Below are 15,336 nucleotides of genomic sequence, written 5' to 3' on the forward strand. Positions count from 1 at the left end.
CCATGCTGTAGAAGCATGAGATCCAGGGCCTCGGAGTGGCTGGAGGAGGTAGAGGGTTGAACTAAGGCCTCAGAAGCTATGTTGGATTCATTATCCAGTCGAATCCAGGTGCTGGAGCGAGAGGTACGGGTCTTGCGCGACCATATCGACGACCTCGAAAATAGAGGTTGGAGGATAAATCTCTGAATTGTTGGGCTTCCTGAAGGTGGGGAAGGTGAGCAGCCAGTCAGCTTCTTTGTAAGCTGGCTGCAGAGGTTTTTGGGCCTTCAGAGAGTCCAGCAGGTTGCAGACTGAAATGGAGTATCGGGTTACAGTACATAGGTCAGGGCTAGTGCAGCACCCCCATCCGGTCCTAGTGCGCTTTCACTCGTATAAGGACAAGCAAAATGTCGTAGAAGCTTCTAGATTATTGGGAAATGATCCACAGGCACTGCTTTACAAGGGATCAAAAATCATGTTTTTCCAGGATTTCTCTGCAGTTGTAATTCAAAAGAGGAAGTCCTTCGATGAAGTTAGAGGCTGAGGAACCTGGGCATCCAATACTCCATGAGATACCCCATAGTGCTCCCTTTCAGCCATGAGGACTCAGTTTATACATTTGACTCATCGGATAAAGCTAAAAACTTTGTAGATACTTGAAAATAGACAGATTGGCCTGAAGATTATGGTTAATGTTTGTTCTCTTTTCCTTCTTTCCCCATGTTTTCCCTTCCTTTTTATAATTCCTTTCTTTCTCCTTAATAATTTCTGTTTTGGAAAGGGGGAGAAACCTTGGAATAAATTGTTCCTTTTCTTTAATAACTGGATGTTCTGATGGGAAATTTTGTGGATGTTCTTTGTTTTCTCACTTTTTGAAAAGTTTGTTCTGTTTCTCTTTTCATCGCAAGTAGGGGTGACGTGAAGCCAGGGCTGGGTGAAGTGCTCATCCTGACTTGGTCTTTTTTCTGTTCATTTAAGATCATCTTGTTTTTTTTTCTGGCCTAAGGCTGGGGCACAGTCTGGGTTTGAAGAAGCTGTGAAGGGGGGGATGAGTAGGGTGAATGCCCCCTCCGGGCAGGAGGAAGAGTCTTCCATTCAAGGTTTTATAGTTCTGTGTTTTTGTAGCGCTTTGGTAGTAATAGTTGTTTATTGTTATGATAGAATAGTTTTTGTATACGTAGTGCTTTGACTCTGAGTCTTTCTTTACTTGTGCTCGGTGCTTTGTAAGCAGGGTTCTCCCTCCGTGGGGTTCAAGGGGATATGGTGAAGTGAGTTGTTAAATGGTGCACCTGGAATATTAATGGAAGTCATTTTCCTGTTAAAAGGAAAAAAAGTGCTTTCTAACCTTAAGAGGGAAAGGTTGATATCACTTTGTTGCTCGAAACCCATTTTGATGATGGGGAGCACCTGAAATTACAACAGGGAGGTTATGACTGGGTATTCTTTTCATCCGTTACTACTAAAAGTAAGGAAGTGATGGTACGTGTTCAGAAAAATCTTCCGTTCACAATATTAGAGCAGGTAAAAGATGAGCAGGGACGGTTTGTGATACTTAAAGCCCTGATACATGGGGAGGAATGTGGCATTTTAAATGTCTACTGTCCTCTGGCGCATTCCATCAAATTTTTGATTAGTGTTTTCTCTAAGTTGATTGCTTTTGGAACACGGCACATTATTATGGGGGTGGGGGGGGGGATTTTAATTGTCTTTTGCATCCGTCAGTGGACAGGATGTCTTGTGGGCCCCCAACATTTTCTTTCCAAGCCAAGTAAGTGGTTGACTTATGCGAGGAATTGGGGCTGGTGGATATTTGGAGATGTCTTCACCCTACTGGCAGGAACTTCACCTTTTTTCAAACCCACATAAATGTTGCACGAGGATTGACCTCTTTCTGGCTCCCTCGGCCCTTCTGGATTTGATTATGGGTTGTAGAATTGGCAATATAGTTATCTTTGCTCAAATGGCGGTGTATTTGGAGCTTAAGGTCAGGTGTGAAGGGCTAGGTTTGCAGCACTGGATTCCAAATTTGTGAAATACTTTTTGAAGGAGTTTCAGGAATTCTTGACTATCAACTCGGGCATGTCTAGTCGTCTGACTATGCTATGGGAGATTGCTAAGGCCTTTGCTAGGGGATTAGCTATTTCCTATTTGGCTAGCTGGAAATGACAGGAGGAGGAAAAGCAGTGACTACATGAGACGCGGTTGAAAGTCACTGAGGCAGCCCATTTTGCACGGCCTTCGGTGACTTAGCTATAGTGGATCAGGCTTTCCAGGCTGTCTTGAATTCAATACTGACACAAAAGCAAAGAAAGAACTTGCTTTTGCTAGACAGAGTGTTCGAATATGGGGATAGGCCAGGGAAGTATTTCGCATTCCTGACTAGGAAAAAGCGTGCTCCCCAATCCATCTCTGCAACCAGACACAGTGCCAGAGTCCTTACATATGATGCTAAAAAGATTAATGAGGCTTTTCAGAGCTTTTGCTCTGAGTTGTATCGTTCTAAAGGTTGCGAAGACAGGAGGGCTGAAATGGAGACTTTTTTTAAGAACCTGGACCTCCGGGGGTAACCTTGGAACAGGCCTCTCTCCTTAATGCCCCCTTGACAAATCAGGAAATACAGTAGGCAGCTAGGCAACTTCAGAGTGGGAAAGCGCCTGGCCCTGATGGTCTCCTGGGTGAGTTTCATAAGGAGATTATAGGGATTCTATCAGGGCCTATGTCGGAGATGTACAATCACTCCTATATGCATGAATGCTTACCACCATTTTTGAGAGAAGCTAATATTTCCTTCCTTCTTAAGAAAGGGAAGGTTGCTGAGGATTGTGCCTCATATAGGCCCACCTCTCTCTTAAATTCAGATTTCCAGATTCTGTCCAAGATCCTGGCGCTGAGATTGGAAAAGGTGTTGCCCTATATTGTTAAAGAGGACCAGACAGGCTTTATAAGGGCCGTAGGTGCTCTAATAATATTAGAAGGTTGCTGAATATGGTCCAAGTTTGTTAGCAACGATCGATTCAGGGGTTGGTGATTTCCTTAGATGCAGAGAAAGCATTTGTCTGGGTGGAATGGCCATTTTCTTTTATGTCTTAGAACAGTTTGGGTTGGGTGGGGTCTTTGTGAGGTAGGTGGAGGTTTTATATAGTCACTCTCTGGCCACGGTCATCAGCAACTGGGTGAAGTCTGGGAATTTTAGGATTGGTTGGGGTAGTCGGCAAAGCTGCCCCCTCTCACCGTTGTTATTTACGTTGGTGATAGAACCACTGGCAGTGGCGATTCGTCAGAACGTCCGCATAATCGCTCCAGAAGTGGGAGCGAGTGCACACAAGATTACATTGTGGATGATGTCCTCTGTTTTTATTGAACCTGATGACCTCTGTACCACATTTAATATAATGTATCAATGCTTTTGGGGCTGTTTCAGGATATAACTTTGCAAAATCGGAGGCTATGCCTTTGGGGAACCTTAAGGATGTGCCTGAAGTTGAAGGTGGCTCTAAGTTCCCTTTTAAGTGGTCATGGGCAGGGTTCTGATACCGAGGCATTTTTATTACCCCCAAGTTTGACTCGTTATTTCGGACTAACTTTGCTCACTTGCTCGACAATATTAGACGAGATCTCTAGAGATGGGAGGCTCTTCCAATTTCATGGCTGGGCCGAATATCTCATTAAGATGAATGTTCTTCCTCGTTCGCTTTATCCCATGCGTATACTCCCTATAATGTTTCCCAGGTCAACGCTGCAGAAACTTATGGGATGGTTTGCTTCTTTTCTCTGGCATCAAGGGCAGCCCCTCATCAAACTTACTAAATTGCAGTTGCCTCAAGGAGGAGGAGGAGTTGATTTCCCAGACATCAGGAGATATTAATTGTGTTCCCTGCTGTCCTTTGGATCATTACCTACCCAATCGCAAACAAACTCAATATGGCTGGATATTGAGGCCTCCCCTCAGGCAATGTGCCCTCTTATTAGCCTTATGTTCATGGATAAGATGAGGACAGTTATGGACCACTGCCGGAACCCCATTGTCATTAGTACAGTCAAGGTATGGAGGGCGATGTGTCAGAGTGAGGGTTGCTTATCCAAGACTTTGCCACTTAGGGTTCTGACCAGGGATGATGGGCTCAGGGTTCAAAGTATGGGCAGCGAGAGCAGTTTCGAGTTTGGAAGACTTGTTTGAGGGGGTGGTTATGATATCTTTTGAGCAACTGAGCTGCAAATACTGACTGCCCAGCAGAGATCTTTTCCATTTTTTTCAGGTTAGGGATTTCATCCAGAAGAAGACTACGCTTCTCACGAAGCCCTATAAGCCCGATACAGAGAGGTGGTTGCTACGATCCACAAACGCCCTTTCCGTTAGTGCCCTCTATCGCCTGCTGGGTGGCAGGATATTAACCAGTTATGAGGGGGCTGGGAATGGAGATCTCTTCTGAAACATGGGAGAACATATGGGAGAATGCTCGAAAGATCTCAGTCTGTATTAGGACATGTGCTACGCAGATAAAAATTCTGGACAGGCTCGTCTGGCACTAGACCATCTGGCGGAGTTTAAAAAAGGGGCATCTTCAGTGTGCCCCAAATGTAAAATAAGTGTAGGTACTCCTACCCATTGTTTCTGGACATGCCACAGGCTCCGTGTTTATTGGAGCGCAGTGGCGGGAGAGATAGGGAAGGTATTGAAGACTGAAGTCAAAGTAGACCCGATATCTCTCCTCTTAGGTCTACCAAATTTACCATCTTTAGATGGGCATGGGAAGAGACTATTTAATATTCTTGCATACTGTGCACAGAAGAATATTTTGATGAACTGGGTGTCTGAGAACCTGCCGGATTTGCTGGGATGGCAGGAATTAATTGTGGAGCACATTCCCTTGGACTTTTTTACAAACTTGGTGCACCACACAACAGACCATTTTTATAAGATTTGGCAGCCCTGCTTGAGTTATTTGGATATAGATTTGTCAGTTATCTTAACTACGGCGTTTGTTTAACCAGGATGGTTAGGTTTGTCAAGCCCTGGGCCCTGGAGGGGGTCTTCTGAGTTGAGATTGGTATATACATAATGCTCCCGTTCCTTTGGGAGCTTTGTGCTGAGCATAGCTGTTCTGTATTTTGTGAATTTTTTTTGCTTTTTTTGATCTATTAGTTATTTACTTAATGTTGCTTTGCACAGTGTTAGTGTTTGTTTTACATTATAGGGTAGGTTAGTAGATAGTAGTTGTATTGTAATTTGTTTTGTCTTTTTATTATACTTATTTCGTTATTGTATTTTTCAATAATTTTGTGTTTGTAAAGTTAAAAAAAATTTGCTAATTAAATATATTTACAAAAAAAGTCGTATGAATAGAAAGCTGTTTCCCTTAGTTGAATGGTCAATAACAAGGCAACATAGTTTTTAGGTGAAAAGCAGGAGGTTTAGAAGAAAGTAGTAGGTGTCTGGAATTCACTACCTGAAAATGTACTTGATGGGCTGAAGGGCCTCTTATACTATGATTCTAAGATGTTGTCAAACCTATTGAGTTTCTCCAGCATTTTCTGTATGTTTCAGATTTTCAGCATCTGTGATATTTTGTTTTTAATTAACTGAGCATATTTTTAAAATATTGATAAATTTGATATTCACATTTGACTTGCAGATCTGGATAGGTGAATTCTGCATTCATAACAACCCATTGTTTAATGGTACACAAATGACAGTAAGCAGCCACAACAGAGACAACTGTTTGGTCTTAGGTACAGAATAACCTTGATTATCTGAACGAGGCAGGTGGGGAGTATTTTATTTGGATAACTTTGTTTGTATAACGTTTTTACGGGATCTTAAGGTCCGAAATTTGGATAATTGATGTTCAGATAACCGAAGTTGTTTTATAGGTGGAAACTAGCAGTCTTTGAGACATGGTAAAACTCCTGACAAAAATACTTTTTATAACTTTCCTTTTACTTGAAAAGCAGTTTATAATATTTGGTGCAAGAAACATTCCATGCCCTTTTCCCTTTTCACTAACCATGAAACCAGAATCATCATCCAATCTGTTTTGACTCTGACACTGTCTTGACTCAAATGGACAACTGTTACTGCGACTTTCAGTCAGACATTGAATTAGAACAGCTGTTGGTGGTTACGACAGGGATTGTTTGTGGAACAGGCCGCATACGATGATTCATCTGTTTATTGAAGAAACAACTGTTATCTTCTACTTGCTACAATTTACAATCTGGTAGCAACCTAAGCACATGTGAAAATGCTATCTGGGAAGGGAAATGAGAAATGGAAAACCTTTTAAATTTATAGAACAAATTTTTTTTTTCATGTTTAATGTCTCCAGTATAAGGCAAACCATTTTGTTCCTAGTTGTGATGAGAATTTGATTTTTGAGCTGATTAACATCAGAACATCTGGAAATTACCTTATTTATTTTAAATAGATTTAGTTTATAAAGGCATGTTAGCACAAAGCCCAAAATGTGTATCAAACTGTAGTTCAGCATCAAATGGAGCATAATGTCCAGTTCTGGTATTCTGCTTCAGGAAGGTTGTGAAGGCTTTGCAGAGGGTTTGGAAGAGATTTACTGCAGAGGATAAACTCAGAGGAAATGCAAATAGCTAAGATCAGATTATTAAAACATTTCAAAACATGAAGGGTTGTGAAAAATAAAGGAAGAAAACTATTCCCAGTTACTGAGAAAACCAGATTTAAGATGATCAGCTGAAGTTCCAAAAGAGGGACAAGAATAAACGTTTTTAAAGCAATGAGTAACAGGGATTTGGCAAGAGTAATGAATATGGATTGAAAAGTAATCTTACAAAAGTTATAGATAAATATGTGAAGGGAAAAATATTCTAGGCAATAGGGAAAGAGTAAAGGAAAGGAGCTTAGCTGGATTGTTGTCCCTGAACTTTTTGACAGCACCCTGTACTGAATTATTATGTGATTGTGTAATTAAACAAGAGCTCCACTATTGCACTGCAGCAGTTATTGCCTGTGATCAGTGCATGGTTATTTTATATTTTGTGCACAAAACCTATTGGAGTTGGTGAGAGTGCTATACTGTCAAAAGTACCAGTTTTTGGATGAAAAATTAAACTAATTTTGTGGACTGAAAAGACCTTGTGATACTATTCTGATCATCTTGGTAGCAATAATATTTCAACCAGCTGCATTAAAGTAGATGATATTGCCATTTAATTTCATCAATGTTTCTGGGTCTTCAGTTGAATTTGGCTATACTTCAGTAGTACTTGTTGGGTTTGGAATAACTGGAGAGGCTGCTATCCTGTCACCAACTATAAGAGGTGTAAAACCTGTACCCACACCTCCCCCTTCCCACCCCCCTCCCTTTAATGCAGTTGGCTGAGAGATAAATACTACCAAGAAGATCAGAATAGTACCACAAGATCTTTTCAGTCCACCAAAGTAGTTTAGTTTCTCATCCAAAACTGGTACACCTGCCAGTATAACACATTCATTACTGTGCAGTTCAGGTGCTTTAGAAGAAATAAGTTCTCTCCATCAACTCCAATGTGTTTTGTGCACAAAAAAATGACCATAACCTGACCATAGGCAATAATTGCTGCAATGCAATAGTATCGCTCTTGTTTAAAAGCCTTAACTTCAAATCAACAATTGCTAAATGCTTATGCATTACTGTACAATATACACTTCACTAGTATATTAATCATTAAAGGATAAGAAATCTTTGAAATAGTGCATAAAGCACCTGAACTGCACAGAAATGAATGTGCTATACTGTCAGGTGTACCAGTTTTTGGATGAGAAACTAAACTACTTTGGTGGACTGAAAAGATCTTGTGGTACTATTCTGATCTTCTTGGTAGCATTTATCTCTCGGCCAACTACATTTAAAGTAGATTATTTTAGCATTCATTAGTGTTTCTAGGTCTTCAGCTGGATTTGACTACAGTTCAGTAGTAGTTGATTGGTTTGAAACGACTTCAGAAGCTGGTATCCCGGCACCAAGTCCCCCTTTATTTACACTTTGAAAGTCCTTGACACTGATCCAGCTTCCTCTGAGCTGACTGAGTGGCAGGTTGCTTGACACTCCAGTTTTTGACCGTCAGCCAGCAGTCCTAGATTGGATCAGATTACCTGCCCCAAGCAGGGAACTTATTCTATGATGTCCACCTGGCTGACCTCATTACAATCACTACGGGTCATTAAGCAATTTGAAAAGAATGTACTTACATAACATCTTTTGCAAAAACAGGATGTACCAAAGTACAGTCAGTGAAGTCCCTCTTGTGGCAGGCAATTTGAGCACTGCAAATGTCCACGATTAGCAATGTGAAAATTACACAATTTATTCTAGTAGCATTGATTTAAAGCTTAAAAATTGACCAAGATACCAGAGAGAGCTCCCCTGATCATCTAAAAACCACCATGAAATCTTTAACATCCCTCCGTTAAGGCAGTACGTCAATTTAAAATCCCATCCAAAGGCAACACTTTCGGCAGTTCAGTACACCCTCTCTACTGTACTAGAGTGCCATTTTTTTTGTACCCAAGTCCTGGAGGAAAATTTGAACCAATGCTCTTCTGCCTCAGGCAAAAGTGCTTTGGCTCCTTGGTGGGTATAGCGTGGGGTTGTGCAAAAAATGTTTTTTCATGTTGAACTTTCTTTTCTAATTTAGTGACATTGATAAAATTGACAACAAATGCAAATATTCAAATGCTGATTGTAAAATCGAGAAATTGTCATACTATGGTTAAAATGTTTGCCTTAAATTGCTAATAGTGCAGTGGTTTATATTAAGGAGTTGCAATGGTTATCTTGATGAGTGAAACTTACACCATGGTTAAGGTAACATGTGCAAATGTCATATGGTAGTTGTTTTAGTATTGTTGTTGTTAAGTTATTTTAAAGTCAGAACACGTATTTCAAAATAGCATAAAACCAAGAGTATACTTTAATTTGAAGAAGTGACAACAGTTCAAGTGTATTTTAACCATGTTGTTTGGATAATACTCAAACTCTGCAAGTGAGTGTAAATTATGTCACAAGTTAATGATATGCAAAGTATAATTGATTTCCCTTCAATTTTGCAGTTGATTTTAAACCTCATGCAAGCATGGAAACTGTTCACCATATGTTACTGTTTGGATGCAGCAAGCCAGCCACAAATGAAGACTATTGGTAAAGATTTCAACTTTTTTTTCAAAAATTATTTTTGAAGATGCTAACAAGGGAGCTTGTTTTCCAAATGTATCATTTATAATACAAACTCTAAGGAATAATAATAATCCAGTGTTCATTGAATGAGTTTGTTCTTTCCAACTTCTTTTCAAATTTATGCATGTATGCATTGATAATGCAAAAATAAAGCTTACTCAGTTTAAGAAAATATAGTTTGAGTGAATAATAAGGCTGAACCCACACGAATGATGCTCAGGCCATGGTATAAAATTCTCATCTTTATTTTCAAATCTTTCCATGGCTATGCACTCCTCTCTCTGTAACTTCCTCCAGTCTTATAGCCCACTAACATATTTGATTATTATAAAGTTTAGTGTTTGGTTTCTGAGTTTAATGTCACTTGAAGCATTTAATAGAAAGCAGAATTATAGTCATGGTAACAATTAGTAGCATTCTGAATTAACTTGTTAAAAGTTGTAAATGAAGAGGACAACAATATTAAATTGTGCTGAATTTGTGTTTTGTTTTTGGTGGCCACAATTAAGTTGCCATGGATTGCCTAATTTTATATAAATCTCATTTGTTTGATCTGGTATGAAAGAGAATTTGTTTGGTGTTGTCTTATCTTAATTCTGGTTGCACCATTGGGGTGTTGCTTTAAAATAAGTTATGTCCTAGGTCGCACAACAAACTTACAGCTTTGTACACTGTTTATGAATGGTTATTTGAGGCATATTTATTCAGCAAACATGTTTGTTAATTTTATTATGAGGTTAATACAATTTGCCCCGCAACATCATGTGAATAATTAACTATTTGCTAGTTAATTTATACATCATATAAGATTATAACAGCTATAAAAACATAAGACAAATTAGCATAAGTATTATAACTTTCCTATTTTAAAAATGAGGATGATACTCCAACATTTGTTTGTACATTATGGGACAAAGCGGTATTATTTCCAAGTTTACAAATTTCTGAAGTAAGAAAAAGCCCCATCGCACAATCTTTTCATATCCTAAAGACATTTCTAACATGTTGTTAGATGCAAGATTAAGTCTTAGCATGCTGTTCAACTGTGGAAAGACATAGAAAATAAAATCCATTCTGTCTTTAGCTAACAGTAATACGAATATATAAGTTATTGAAAGAATAACCACTAGATATTGATGACACATGGAGATCTGTTTAGATTAGATTACTTAGTGTAGAAACAACAAGTTTCGGCCCAACAAGTCCACACCGATCCGCCGAAACGCAACCCACCCAGTCCCAGTCCCCTACATTTACCCCTTCACTTTACACTATGGGCAATTTAGCATGGCTAATTCACCTAACCTGCACATTTTTGGACTGTGGGAGGAAACCGGAATCAGGATTGCTAGATTTTATTTTAATAAAGCAATATTTTAAAATGATCATTCACTTTTAAGATATGAGTGAAGACATTCAGTTTTGAAGTTAAAATTGTTTTTAATGAAATACCTTTATCTTTAACACATTCTGCAATTTAGTTAATTACATGGATTTATTAATAAAAACTATGTAAAATGGTTGTCCAGAATTTGGAAGTTTCTGTTGTATACAGTAAAGTTTAGATGGCAGTGTCGAGAGTGGAAGAGTGAATTTGGTTTAAATTGCAAAAAGGAAATATTTCAGAGATTACCATTTGAACAATTGTGTTGCAAAGTAATTTGGTCCCTGTAGCAACTCCACTTTTGACAGAACTCCCATCATGATTCACCCTCTCTCTTTATCTTTTTTTTTCTAGGGACTGTGGCAGCAGTTATGCAACTTGTTTATATGAAGCCAAAGTTATGTATGCCTGGGCCAGAAATGCTCCTCCCACGCAATTACCTACTGGTTTGTCTCTTTCAAAACTTATTCCATTCAAATGCAGATGGTTGATATCAATGTTTATATTATTTTTAATTTCTCCTCCATCACTCCATCGCCTTGGATAAACTTCAAAAACCATCATAACCAAAATTCCATAAAGGTTCTCTGTGGGTGCACTGCCACACAGCAAGCCTCAACACGTGCAATGAAAAAAATCAAGGAATGGAGAATGAGAAACATTAGAGTAAACCTTGTGTTCTGACCTCCCTTATTCTTCCTTTTTGTACTATTCCTTGGTGAATTAATTCACAAGTATGTGCATGGTAATAAGTATGGGTTTGTGAACACTGATAGCCAGAACAATTTCTTCATCCCTTGGCCTGCTCTTTGACTGTCCCTATGCTGTCACAGAATTTGTCAAATGTTCATTATTTGGTTGAGCATCATCTACCTCCAAACAAAAAGGATGAATTTGCATATGCAGAGTTCCTTTTGTGGCTTCGCACTGCCCCAAAATGCTTCATAGTCTAATAATATGGTAGATTGTAATTGGTGTATAATCAAAAACAGTAGATAATTTCTGCATTGAAGTTCCCATTTCAGCAGCATTCAGCTAAGTAATGTTATGGACTAGGCCAGGCAACTCAAAACATTAAGCAGACAGCCCAGACCATAACTTTGCAATTTGTTTCGGTAAGTGTACAATGAAAATTACCCAGAGTAAGGTAGCTAGGTTGACTACGAGGTTTTAAAACAGACAAAACTTTATTCACAAAATTACACATTGAAATACAAAGAACAGAATAAAGAGCCCCTACAGAGCTCGGTCTTTCCAAATTAGACTTAATTGTGCTATTCTGAATATACGCAACAGTCCCAAGAAGCAAATCCCGTTAAAGACAAGTGAAAAATGGAACAAATGCTAACAGGTTCAAGTTAGAGGGCAGAAAGAGAGAGAGTTTCTACACAATTCATTGTTGAACTTCTAACTACTTCTGGACTGGACTACTCAGCTACAGACCTCACCACTCCCCTTTCAGTATACAGGTCACTTCTAAAACATGACCACTTTTTGGCCTGAAGCTTCACTGCGTTACATATAAACAAACGGCCTCTCAATACCCTTTAATCTCTGTACCAAATCCAAGTCTAATCGGAACCAAGACCTCATTTATGACCCCTCTGAAAGAAACCAGGGACACAGTATCATTGCGAAAGGAATAGCTTTTATGGAAAAAGAGACCCGCTTTGTGACAATAACCAGAAGATATATTTGGCTATGTTGATTGAGGGGTTGGAAAGAGGAATAAACCTGACAATCTTTGCATGATTTTTTTAAATAAGAAGAGGTCAATCATAAAATGGAAAAAGGTGGCCTGACTTTGGTAGCAAGGGAAATTAGGGATAGTATTAGGTCCAAGGAAAGGACATGAAAATATGCCAAAGGGAGCAGTTTTGGTACAATGATAATTGGACAGAGTCAACATGGATTTATGAAAGGGAAGTCATGCTTGTCAGATCTGCTGAAACTTTCCAAACGTATAACTATTATTAGCATTGATCGGGGAGAGCCAGTAGATGTGGTTTACTTAGCTGTTTAAAAAGCTTTTGATAAACACCTGGATAAGTGATTAGCAACTAAAGGCAATGTGCGTCGGACTGAGTGGTGCCAATACAGTGGAAAATGAGTCAGAGAATGAGAGAGAATCAATTGACAGAGATCCCAATATCTCAAAGTACATTCACACTTTATGGAACCGTACTTTGAATCCATGAAAGTATAGAATTTGCCCACTTTAAAAGTTTATTCTCGATTGACAAAAATCAAAAGTTGTAGTTCCAAAAATCAGTGCACAAAACATTGTTAATATTTGTAGAAGCAGTTCAGTCATGTACTGTGACCGTTTGTTTAAGTGCATTGATCCCTTTGATTTGTTTTTGTGGGACTCGTGCATGCTAATGTAGAGGGGTTGACTTGCATGGGGATTTCAGTGCATGGACGCAGAGGACATTGATTCGAAGATGGGAGAAAGATTTATTTTAAGTGTAAAATTCGGAAGGAAATTTCCTCCATCTCTCTCTCTTGCACTCTCTCGCTCTTTCTATCCAGCCCTCCCTTCCTACTCCCACCCCTGACTAAGATCTTTCAGTGATTGAATGCAGCAATAGCTCTGGCAGCTCTTGGAACTTGAGTGCAGATGAGTCAATCCTATTTTAGCAATTTCCAATATTGCAATCCTGCTGGAGGAAGAGTACAACCAGGGACTTAGTGATTTGACAGCTAGTTGCATTCCCACTGTGAGAACTGCTCATGCTAGCATTTTTAAAAAAAATTTAGCTGCTACTTGAACTATTTGACTTAGATTTCTTCTTTGTCTGAAGTTAAGCTGTAGATTAAAAATGTGGTTTTCTGGTAGGCAGAGTGAAGCACTATTTTCTGGGGTTGTTCTGTGCCTGTGATCTTGTGATGTCTGGTTTATTTGCTATGAAGAGAAAAGCATAAGTCTGTCATAAAAATTGAACAAATAATTTAGGCCAAGTTTCATGGGGTTCTTTCTCCCTTGTGCCAGATTTTCCTTCCTCACAGTTAACAGAATATTTACATGGGAATGGATTATGGATGTATTCTTTTCAGTCAATGTATTCAGACTAAATGAAGCATATTTATTTTATTCATCTTTCTCTCAAAACTGAAGTAGAGAAAATCCAAGAGCTGTTATAATATTCATTTGCCAGTGAATTAATTAAGTTGCAAAAGTTCTTTTTTTTAAAAAAGTGGACTATTCTACTTGTACTCAACATTACCAATCATTTTCTACAATATTTATGATCCAGATGAATTATTTGCCTGTTACTTTGGTGACCAATAGTCAAATGGAAAGATTGAACAGAAAATGTATGTTGGCTGAAGATCTTAAGTTTACATCCTCCCAAGGCCTCCCCATTGTAAATGATCATTCACTTTGTTCCATGTTACTCAAAGCAATAGCTAAATGAGCTGAAAATATTGAAAGCCATAAGCCTGATGATATCTGCGACAGTGCTGAAGATCTTGGAGGTATATTATAATATCAGAGATTTTTACAAAGAAATTTAATTTTCTAGTGGACTCCCTTCTCCCTGTCTCGCTGGGTTGAACCTTAGGGTCCTTCAAAAGTCATTCTATTTAGTTCAAAACTGGCTTTTGTCATTAAAGCCCACCTTGGTGACTTATTGTTGCTGATCACTATTTTTCTAAAATATCTCTAATGTTCAGGTCAGGAGTCTGATATGTAAACCACTTAACTAGATGGTCACAGTTGTAATAACACACTAAAGGAGCTGATCACCATCCAAGCCCAATTTCTTGATCAGAACGTGCATTGCCCTGATTAGGCATTGTCTAATTTTCTACCATTAATCAAGAACCATAAAGGCAGGGATTCCAATGGTTTACTGTACCTTAGGGCAGTATGAATGGGTTTTTTCCATTGTTCCCCAAGTTCTCAGCATTAAAGTGAAAGATTTCCTGCCACTGGCTATCCTGCAGTGATGTAAAGAAGGGGTTTTGGCCCAGCAACAGGATTGGGGTGATGTGTGTCTTATAGGGGAACTTGCAGGCATTGTGTTCTCCTCTATCTGCGATCCTTGTACAGCAAACTTTGTTTTAACCAGCACTAATGATAAACTGGCAAAAGTTATATACCTCTCATACTGCGAAGTTTACTGTATTATCACGATCGCAGCAATATCTAAACAGTTAATGGAAGATGCGAGTGAGGAAGTGCTCTGCTGATAAATTTTAATTATGGTGAAGCTGCATTATTGTGATTTATGCTATAAATCAAGTACTTTTGATGTATGTACACCTTGCATTATATTTCCATTGCTTAGAGTGTACTATCATTCAATTAGAAACTTGGTCACACTAAATTAAAGAATGGACTGTGTTGGTGGAAGTACATAAGTAACACACCATTTTAGGCATTGCTGTCTCTTTCATATTGTAATGTCTGCAGCCAATCCTATTCACCTATCACCCTTGCTTTAGCTTCTGGTCTGGTCTGGCAATTCTATTTCTGTTTCCCTCTGTGCATCTCTCTCTCTCTCATTCCACCACCATCAACTACCCCTCCCCACCACCATCGCCAAACCTCCCCAGGTATTCCATCACACATCTGACTTGTACCTTGTACGTAGGGGACAGGCATTGGGCAGACAGGAGGTAAGTTGTTTGCAGGAGAATTTCCAGTTTCTATACTAGCCTTGTAGCCACAGTACTTCTATGGTTGCTCCAGATCAGCTGCTTGTTACTGATAATCGCCATAATGATATTGCAGAAGACACTGTTGATAATGCCATTGAACATCAAGGGCAATGTTTA

At 39.0% G+C, this 15,336-nt stretch overlaps 1 protein-coding gene across 6 annotated transcripts in view; it reads left to right on the forward strand.

Annotated features, from left to right (window-relative positions):
• pam (peptidylglycine alpha-amidating monooxygenase) overlaps positions 1-15,336 on the forward strand; it is a 214,185-nt gene that overhangs the window by 95,888 nt on the left and 102,961 nt on the right. For all 6 annotated transcript variants that reach the window (XM_060837028.1, XM_060837056.1, XM_060837066.1 and 3 more), the window contains exons 5-6: positions 9,044-9,131; positions 10,906-10,997. In XM_060837028.1, the coding sequence (XP_060693011.1) occupies positions 9,044-9,131; positions 10,906-10,997 (180 nt within the window). The remainder of the gene's footprint in view (positions 1-9,043; positions 9,132-10,905; positions 10,998-15,336) is intronic.

The sequence above is a fragment of the Hemiscyllium ocellatum genome, chromosome 2 (genome assembly GCF_020745735.1).
Source record: "Hemiscyllium ocellatum isolate sHemOce1 chromosome 2, sHemOce1.pat.X.cur, whole genome shotgun sequence".
Lineage (NCBI taxonomy): Eukaryota > Metazoa > Chordata > Chondrichthyes > Orectolobiformes > Hemiscylliidae > Hemiscyllium > Hemiscyllium ocellatum.